Here is a 10,012-nt window from a genome sequence, read left to right as displayed (position 1 = left end):
CTGTTAAAGTGTTAAACTGCGATTGTCTGACTGAAATCATTGAGGGCTTCAGTGTTTTCCCGTCAGAATGTGATAATAAAGACAACTTACATCCTGCTCGGGTCCTGGTTTTCTAGACTCTTCTGTGAAAAGTTTGAAAGAAGAAACAGCAGTCAAAGAGAGAATACAGAATCGAAAATCACCAGAGTGAGTGTCTGAAGGAGGCACCAATCACCTGCCATACACACAGACAGCAACAGGCTTTAGACACCTCCATGTTTCTGCAGTCTCTCTCTCTCTCACACACACACACACTGAACACACACACACTGAACACACACTCCGTGCAGCAGCGGCAGATCTCCGCCAGGGAACAAGACGCTCGCAGATCTGCGCTGTTTCGGGGGGAACGGATCCTAATCCGGTACTAACGGAACCAGAACCCAGTACCACAAGCAGGCAGGTGTGACCGGGGGGGGCTCCGTTAGCTGGTCCGGTTCTGCTGCTGCTGGAGGAGGAAACGTGACAGGAATCAAAGGGGATCGATGGTCTTAGGTGAGACCGACTGCTTTTTATTGTCATTCTATTGGCTGTGTGTGTGTGTGTGTGTGTGTGTGTGTGTGTGTGTCTGTGTGTGTGTGTGTGTGTGTGTGAGTGTGAGTGTGTGTTCTGCGGAGCGGCATCCTTTGGCTCATTTATTCGTCAAATCAAATGAAGCTTCATCAGAGCTGTTAGACAATAAAACACGGAGCAGAGCCGGGATGTATCCGGTATATCCGGTCCACACCGAGACGGGTGCAGTGTGTGTGTGTGTGTGTGAGAGAGAGAGAGAGAGAGAGAGAGAGAGAGTGTCAGATGACTGCAGTCCTTTACGGTTTGTCCGTCTGCGGGTCTCGTTCTGTCCGAACGGTACGTTTGAGGGCTGAGCTCTGATTGGTCGGGGGTTAACTGGCATCGGGAGGTGTGTTTGATGTTCAGGTGTCTCACGTGACTTGCTGGTGGTTTACGGATCTCCTGCAGGACGCCCATTGAAATTGTTGTACGCTATGTGGCCAAAAGTCAGTGGACACCTGACCGAAGAAGCTCAACACCGTTCGCGGCTGTGCCAGATGGATTTGTTCGGGGTTCTGTGCACACCAGCTGTGTTCCACCACACCAAAGTGGTCTAACCACGTCTCAGTGGACCCGAGCAGTATCCCTCCTCCGCTGCACCTTACATGCATTCCTGTAGGGAGCGTCTGCTGGCACCCAAACCCACATTCACCCATCAGACTGTCAGATAGCGAGCCGTGAGTCATCAGTCCAGAACACCAGAGTCCAGTTACAGCGCGCTTCCCTCCACTGCAGCCGACACGCGTGGTGATGCGGGGCTCGCTCCGTCAAGCTCGTGACACACAGTTCACGTGCTGATGCTGCTTCCGGAGGCGGTTTGGATCGCTGTAGTGAGGGATGAAACGTTTTTATTTGCTTCACGATAACAGCACTTACAGCCGAGTGCGGCAGGTCTGGATCAGGTCTGCTCAGAGCCCTGAACCATCTGAGAAATTGATTTTGATGGTTTTAGAAGAAGAAGAAGAGTCAGCTTTATTGACAGCATATATGTTTTTACACACACACACTGAATTCGTCTTCTGCATTTGACCCATCCTTAGCTGAACACACACATGCAACACCCGGCAAATTACATGCATATTGGGGGTGAAGTGCCTTGCTCAAGGGCACATCAGCCGGCTAACGGAGGATGGGGGGGGGGGATTTTACTCGCTATTAAACTACATTTCACAGAATAACTCTACTCCTTTAAAAATGTCACTGGACAGTGTTTACCCCCAGGAGTCAAAGAAACTGATCTGCTAATGTTCCACTGATCACACTTGATAATGTCATTGATGTTCCCTCCAAAAAATACACTCAGGGCTCCTCATTGAACATTTCACATAAATGCAGGTGGAGTTTGGTGATGGAGAGAAACTGTGCTTCTGCTTAGAGTACACCTGTCCACATACCTTTGTCCACACAGAGCAGCGACGTTAGTGGAAATGAAATGGTGTGTGTGTGTTTTCCAGGTCCATCAGGATGATGATGAACTCTGCAGAGAAGATGAAGAAGAAACCTCCAAAAGACAGTTTGACTCTGCTGCCATGTTTCTACTTTGTGGAGGTGAGAAGAAGCTTCAGGTGGATCACATGCCAACTCTCAATATCATTTCTCATCTGTACATTCCTCATCTAGACGAACATTTCTGACACGACATTAACAGTTTAGCACATTTGTGCGTCCTGCATGAATACAAACTGGTCAAAAGTCTGTTTGGAAAGGTGTGAAATGGTTCTGCGTCTCACATGGCAGCTAGCTCCCTTCAGGTACTCTCCGACATCTTCTGCACCAGCGTCAGTCTCCAAAACTCTCAGGCACATGATGCACATGACTCTAACAGGCGTTGAACTGGGTCTTTCTGTGTTTAAATCTGAACGTGGGTCACACATTGTGATAAATCAGTTCTAGTGATTCAAAGTCCAGATGAAGCAGGAGACAATCTGGCTTCTGTATCGTGATGCATTTCTGCATGGACAGGATGAGCAGGCAGGACACGACGTTTGGACGTGACAGGATAACATCACTGATAATCAGCCAAATACAGACGGTGTCTAACTGGTAGACCTCATTAACCTGAGTCCAGTTACCTGCTGGTGAAACCCTGAGAGCTTTAGAGCTGCTTTCACACCAGCAATACGCTACGGCATCTCGTGGTGCTTTGACTTCCTGTTAGCTTCAAGCTCACTGGATATTGTTGGGGACTATTTTCAGCAGTGGATGAATCTATATTTAGTGCTCTGGTGAGTATTTGTTAGACCGAGTCAAAATAAACTAGTGTGTGTGTGTGTGTGTGTGTTCAGCGACGGTGTGGCTCCCTGATGTGTTTTTAATGCAGCTCTACGACACAGAGGAGGAAGATTCACATTTGGAAGACATTCCTTGACTTCCTCTTCTCGCCGTCTCCGTATCGAACACGGAAACGTGTCGGCTAACAGCGGTGGTGTTAGCAGCAGATGGAAACTATTTTCAGCCCAGACCTCCATCTGTTCTCCTCCTCTGTCACATTTTACTGCTGTGAGGAGGACTTTATCTGTAAATGTCAGGAAGATTCCCAGACTGAGAGCTTTAAACGGACACGACAGGCGTGTCGACATGAAGCCACCTCTCGCCTCACTCTGTCCTGACCTGATGCCACCTTTGTGTGTGCAGCTGCCCATCGTGGCTTCCTCCATGGTGTCTCTGTACTTCCTGGAGCTGACTGATGTGGTCCAGCCGGCTCAGGTGGGCTTTCGGTGCCATGACAGGGAGCTCAGTATGCCTTACGTGGACGGAGGAGACGAACTGATCCCCCTGCTGATGCTGCTGAGCCTCGCATTCGCTGGACCTGCTGCCTCGGTAACACAAGAATACACACATAAAACATACACGGTGTGGCAGTGCGGCATATGTTGTAGTGTATTTGATGCTGTCAGGTTCTGAGGGTGCGTTTGTTTTGCGTATCAGATCATGCTGGTTGAAGGCCTCATCTACTGCCTGCAGTCCAGACTGAAGCTCCGCAGACCTGAAGGAAGCATCAACGCAGGAGGCTGCAACTTTAACTCCTTCCTGAGGAGGACGGTGCGCTTTGTAGGTACGACTGCAACCACACCTACAACTGCAACACATACAACCACACCTAAAGCCTACGACCACAACACTTTCAACCCACTGGCTGCGCTTAGCTGCCAATCATGACGTTTCAGCCCCCCTATTATAGCACCAAATAACTAATTAAGACCAAACTGATCAGAAACATGAACACTTGAACAAACATTAGCTCGATAAGAACTACCTGAAATAACAGAAAGCATCTTTGGAAAAAATTGATTTAATGTGTACTTTGAGTGTTTAGTTTGGCTCACATCCCATCTGCTAGTATGGAGGCTTATGAGCTGTACTGCAGCCAGCCACCAGGGGGCGGTGCAGGTGTTTTTGCATCACTTTGGGGATGCTCTCATGTCCTCCATCTTTATATACAGTCAATGACTCCACCACACAATGCATATAAGCACACCTACGACCATGCGTACTTCAGCTCCTCTTCTCTCCAGGTGTGCACGTGTTCGGTCTGTGTGCGACGGCTCTGGTCACTGACATCATCCAGCTGTCGACAGGTTATCACGCCCCGTTCTTTCTCACCGTCTGTAAACCCAACTACACTCTGGCCGGCGTCTCCTGCGACAGAAATGCTTACATCACTAAAGACATCTGCTCGGGACACGACCAGCACGCCATCATGGCCGCCAGGTGAGTCAGCCGCTGTTGTTTTTCTGCTGTGCAGGAGGGTTTGATGTGTTGGAAGCATTCAAGTGATCATTGATTTAAGTTTCTGCTCTTTTTTCTGTCCTCACAGGAAAACTTTCCCTTCCCAGCATGCAACTCTGTCAGCCTTCGCTGCTGTTTATGTTTCTGTAAGAAAATCAGTCATTTCACTCAGATCATCTTCACTCACACAACTTTATTTTTAATTTTACTGAAGAACTGATTGACCCTTAGAAAGGGTCCAACATGTCAGAGACAGAATATCAAAGCCTGAACGCCTCAGAGGATCTTCCTCATGCAGATACTTTTCACTGATGAAGACTCTGTGAGGAAGACACCAGTTTGCGTATCATAAATATCATCATGTCGTCATAAAATTTAGCAGAATTTGAGATGCAAATCAACAAATCAAAGGGACAAACATTAAAAAGCCAAAATGCTAACTCAGTGCTAACAGCTTGGCTAACTTCCTGCTTGCTCACTTCCTTCTCAAACACTGAAAACTTGATGTCACTTCCTGTGAAAATCACACTTACATGTCTGTTTTGAAAGTTACTCATGAAATTAAATTTTCATCCATAAAATGAATTCTGTTTGCTTATTTTCGAGGCCTGTGACAGTGAGCTTAAATGGCTTTCTAAGTTGTAATAATTGTTCACTACATTAAAAGACACGCTTGTTTTCTGTTTCCTTGCAGATGTATTTTAACTCGACCATCTCCGACAGCACCAAGCTGCTGAAACCCGTCTTGGTGTTTGCGTTCGCCATCGCGGCAGCGTTAACGGGCCTGACTCAGATCACTCAGCATCGCAGCCATCCCATCGACGTCTACGTGGGCTTCCTCATCGGAGCCTTCATCGCTGCTTATCTGGTGAGATCTGAAACGTCTGATAACAAACAAAGCTGCTCTCACTGGCTCATTCGCTCACTAACAAACAGACTGTTTATTCGGCGTCTTTCAGCCCCTGGTTCACACTGAAAATCTCTCAGTTATCCATTTAAAGACTTAAATACAAAAGCGGGCTTCACAGCAACAGGTCAGAGTCAAAGTCGTCAAACAGTCACAGACACAAGGAAAGAATTTACATTAAAAGTTGCTGATAAACTGTATTTCCTAACAAACTTCTCCCCGAGCACTCTTTGAAGTAGCCAGTCCAAATGCTGAAAAAACGTGAAACTCAGTTTAACTAATACATTCTTTAGCTTCGTGCTGCATTTAGTGTAACGTCATTTTATATCGAGAGTCTCTGATTGACCTCCGGCACTGATTTCATCTGTGACGGGATCATTAAAACGTCTGAGTGATGGCTCATTAAACAAACAAAGAGGTGAAACTGTTTCGCTGTTTCGACGTTCAGCAGTGACATCAGCCGATTTTCAGTCTTCAGACGTTTAAGGATGTTTTTCCTCTTCAGGCTTTTCACGCTGTCGCCAACTTCAAGTCCTCTGATGACATCATTCCAGCCCCGCCTCCCCCACCCCCAAAGGAGGACCCTCTGCGAGCGCTGACGGAGCGAGGACACGAGTCCGTCTACAACAAGGGCCCTGCCTCCGCCTCGGAGAGTAACGATGAGATAGCAGCAGCTCCGGCCCCCATAGACCGGCTGGAAGGCCTGGGGCCCCTGCAGAGGGAGAAGGACTCCATGGGGAGCCTGAAGAGGGCCAGCGTGGATGTGGAGCTGCTGGCCCCTCGCAGCCCCATGGGCAAGGAGACCATGCTGACCTTCAGTAACACACTGCCGAGGGCTAGCATGAATGTTAACGGAGTGCTGGGCACCAACACGGGACCAGAGGATCTGGTACAGCCGGTGCAGCCGGTGCAGCCGGTGCAGCGGCGTCTGAAGGCGGTGCAGGTTCCCATGGACCCAATGCGTTCACAGCAGCTGGTGTCAGAGTGGAAGCAGAAGTCGATGGAGATGAGAGGCCTGAGTGTCCGGGATGAGATGGAGAGAGAGGTCAGCGAGGACGGCTCTGAGGTGGGCTCTGTGGGGACAGACGATGGGGGGTCTCAGGTCCCCATCTACCAGCCCACAGTGCATTCTGGGAGGGCGCCTTCTAGCCGCAACCCCACTCCGCCTCCCGGGGGCGCCAAAGCTGTGGCAACTCCCAGACCGCCACAGATCCCTGAAGCAGGACCCCCGCCAGTATCCCCAAAGAGCGCCCTGACCAGGGCCAAGTGGCTCGCCATCCGAGAGAAAACAAGTGGGGAGGGGTCAAATCGTGGTGCTGCCAACCAGCCTCGACTCATGCAGGTCATCGCCATGTCGAAGCAGCAGGGCCTCCTCCCCTCCTCCTCCTCTGGGGAGAAATCCTCTGAGACCACCTCCACCTGCTCTGCCACCTCCTCCACCACCGATTCTCCACACTACCGTCCCTCCTACGAGCAGCGGGAAGGGTCAGGTATCATTACGGTAGATGCCCACGCCCCTCACCATCCTGTGGTCAAAGCCCCAACACCTCCTCTAGCCCCGCCCCTCGCAGGTAATGGTAACCCCTGGGAGTGGGCAGGTGCACCCAAAGGGGGCGACCCGCGAGACACCTATGACCTCAACAGCCTGAACCGGGGAGACTCCGCTGCCCGTGGCAGCAGCTTCAGGCCCCACCGATCTGCCTCACCACGAGCTGTTGGCAACCCTGAGCCCAACCCGCCCCCACCCAATCCACAGGTGGAGACGTCAGTGGATGCTCAGCGACGGGAGATGGCCATGAGACGCAAGACTGCGCTCGTTCTGTTGGATCGAGAGGTTCGTAACCAGACTGAACAAGAGAACTATTACAAGAGTTTGCAGGGACGAAGGTTCAAGGATTAGACACTTACCTTTCAAAATAAAAGCCTTATTTTGGTCACTAACAGCACAGTACCCGGACAGCAGTGAGGACCATGTTGCTATGCATTTCTTGGGCTTCATGTCATGCAAAGTTGGAGTTGCAAAAATGAAAGTTTCCATTCAGGAAGGTCAGACTTGTCAGTGGCTCAACACTCGGGACAGTTTTCTCTCAAATTAAAAGACACGTTAATGCGCTGCCGTATCACAGCTGTTACAATAATTCTTATCAAGTTGAAGCCCCTTTTAAGGACACTTTACATGCAGAAAACAAACAAGAAATGCATTAATTAAAAGCTTTTTTTGCCCCAGTTTAAAAGGTGGAATGTGTAAGATATGGACAGAATATCATTTCAAACATTCACAAAATGAACTAACATTATCAGCAGACTGCGAAGAAACGACAGCATTGACGTCAAAGGCGTCTAGAAAACGTTGAGAGAAATGAAAGTAATTAAACCCACACGGACACTCACGGTACCAACACTCTTCTTTTTCCTGATGACCAGAAGCTTCCAGTTTGGTTCAACCCATCCTTCATTTTAAGTGGAGAGAAAATCGTCCACAGCGTTGAGCCGCTGAGCAGGAAGCTGGAGAGTTTCCATGGCAACTCATTCTGTGGATTATGTGACGTTCAGACGGAGTGAGAAGAGCTCAGAGCCGATTCTAAAGATTCATTCTGGAAGCACAAACATTGACCCCAGACCACGTTCAGGAGCAGGCCCCGCCTCCTCCGTGGGGCGTGGCCTGTGACAGTGTTACCTGTGGAGAGCTGACGGTGAGAGATGAACAGACGTTGTCACTCTGATTGTATATTACCTGGACGAGTGTGTCGTTGCCTTTATATTGTGATGGTCTGGTTGCTATAGTGGTTCTCAGCATGTTTGTTTGTGTGCTGCTTTCTGATTGGTCGAGGCTGTAAGTCTGTTCAGAGTTTATGTGTGTGTGTGTGCGTGTGTGTGTGTGAATCTGAATCTGAATGTGTGTATTTATTAAGGGAGGACCTTTATGAGAATTTATACAGAAGTTGATATTTAAAGATACACTCACTGATTTTGTTACAGAACACAAAAAGTCATCAGTTCATCTGCTGATATTAAACGTCTGGTTTCATATTTTTCTTTTGAATTATTAAAAATCATTTCATAGCTAGTAGTGAAGAAAACGAGGATGAAAAGCAAAATGTTTTTAAGAATTGTCTTTTAAGAAACTGAATCGAGCTTAATCGCACAGTTTTAAGAGCACAGCAATGAAACTATGCAGGAAGTTTCAAATTTTGTAATGTTACCAAAATAAGATGTTATTTTGTTTTATGCTGTTATTCTGTCGTACTAAACTGGTAAAAAGGACATTTTCCCCTCTTAATATTTACTCTGGAGATATGTGATTATTTCCCCCCTCACAGTGACACTAACACTCACACACAGGAACAGAAACGGAAGCTGAACAAACATAAAACATCTTTCTGTCAAAGACTCGCTGCGCCTCTGAAGCCAAATCAAAGAGTGTGTCTGTAAATATGAAATAGTGATAAGCCAATAGCGAGTCCCTGTCCCTGTCCCTGTCCCTGTCCCTGCTGTTAATGTGTCTGTGTGGTGTTGCATGTGTCCACAGTTTGATTTCAAATCAGACGGACGTCCTCGAGTTTTTCTGTTTAATCCCCAGAGCAGAAAAGACTGCTGAACATTTCCATTCGAATGTAAGAACTCATTTATCTCGAACATGTACATTTTGTGACTGGAAACAGTAAAAAGAAAAAAATCCTGCTGCTATAAAAAGAGTCAAATCTGTGAAACTAAGAGAAGAAGAAGAAGAAGAAGAGAGCTGAAACCGTTTCAGACTGAAGGCTGGATGCTGCATGCTCTGTATGATGAAACGTTCAAATTAAAAGTTATTCTTGATCACTCGGTGTTTAACATAAAGTTATTTTAGCTCCAGTTTTATCATCAGTTTCTTCCTTTATTATTTTTATTTTATTTTTCCTCTCAGAAAATATCCTCATTAAAGGTTCAATTTGTGAGATATTTGAATTTAACAGCACATGAAGGGACGACGACGCTGACGTTCAGTCAAAGACGTCTGTGTGTTCTGTGCACTGACTTTTGCATCTCAAGTACAACTGAGTATGTGTACGTAGTACTTATTTTGTACTTTGAGATCCCAGTAGAAAAACAGCTGAGATGAAGGAATCAAATGCCTCCTGACTTGATGAGGAGAAGATCTGCTCTGAGCGAGCACACCGAGTCCTAACTGTTTGTTTCCTCTCTAACCATTCAGCTTAATGAGCTTCGGTTTCTTTTCTACCTTCACAGCTTCTTCATCGTTTGAACTTCCTCGAGTTCTCGGTCCCGCAGGCCGTCTGGTTAAAGCGATCAATTAGTGCTGAAAGATTAAAGCCTTGTGAGGCGTTCAGAGTCAGGCAGACTGCAGGAGATTTCTCTCTTGGCCTCCTGAGGACACTTAAAGAAAAGTCCTCGACGAAACTCTCAGTTGTTAATTTTAGTTGAAGCGGTTTACATTCAGGATTCATTTCAGCAGCTTTTGGTGATGAAGCAGGCAGGAAAGGTAGGAAACTTTTTTTAGTCTGTACATTTAATCTGTCTATGTGGACGCTCATCCAGATTCTCTCAAAGGAACACGCTACCGTTTTGTAGTCCAAGTGGAGCTTCATCCTGCCATACGAACGCACGTCTTCATCCTCTTCGTCTCTTTAGATGTGAACAGACTGAATATCAACCACGAATATTAAATCTCCCAGAAAACAACAAAAGCCCACCTGTCAGATATAAACCCCAAAAAACAAATGGCATCTTACCTTTGAGCCAACAGGACGAAGATTATGTTCAGAAACTGCTGTGTGGTTCAGATGA

At 47.3% G+C, this 10,012-nt stretch overlaps 1 protein-coding gene across 1 annotated transcript; it reads left to right on the top strand.

Moving 5' to 3' along the window:
• The first annotated feature begins 276 nt into the window (after nt 1-276).
• plppr3b (phospholipid phosphatase related 3b) lies at nt 277-9,046 on the top strand. Its single transcript, XM_046392676.1, has 8 exons — nt 277-534; nt 2,046-2,139; nt 3,226-3,411; nt 3,520-3,646; nt 4,107-4,302; nt 4,409-4,466; nt 5,015-5,188; nt 5,733-9,046. Exons 2-8 carry the CDS (start codon nt 2,056-2,058, stop codon nt 7,125-7,127), a joined length of 2,220 nt encoding a protein of 739 aa, XP_046248632.1. The 5' UTR covers nt 277-534; nt 2,046-2,055; the 3' UTR covers nt 7,128-9,046.
• The last annotated feature ends 966 nt before the right edge of the window (nt 9,047-10,012 follow it).

The sequence above is a fragment of the Scatophagus argus genome, chromosome 6 (assembly GCF_020382885.2).
Source record: "Scatophagus argus isolate fScaArg1 chromosome 6, fScaArg1.pri, whole genome shotgun sequence".
NCBI classification, from domain to species: domain Eukaryota; kingdom Metazoa; phylum Chordata; class Actinopteri; family Scatophagidae; genus Scatophagus; species Scatophagus argus.
This window is presented reverse-complemented; position numbering and strand designations above follow the sequence as displayed.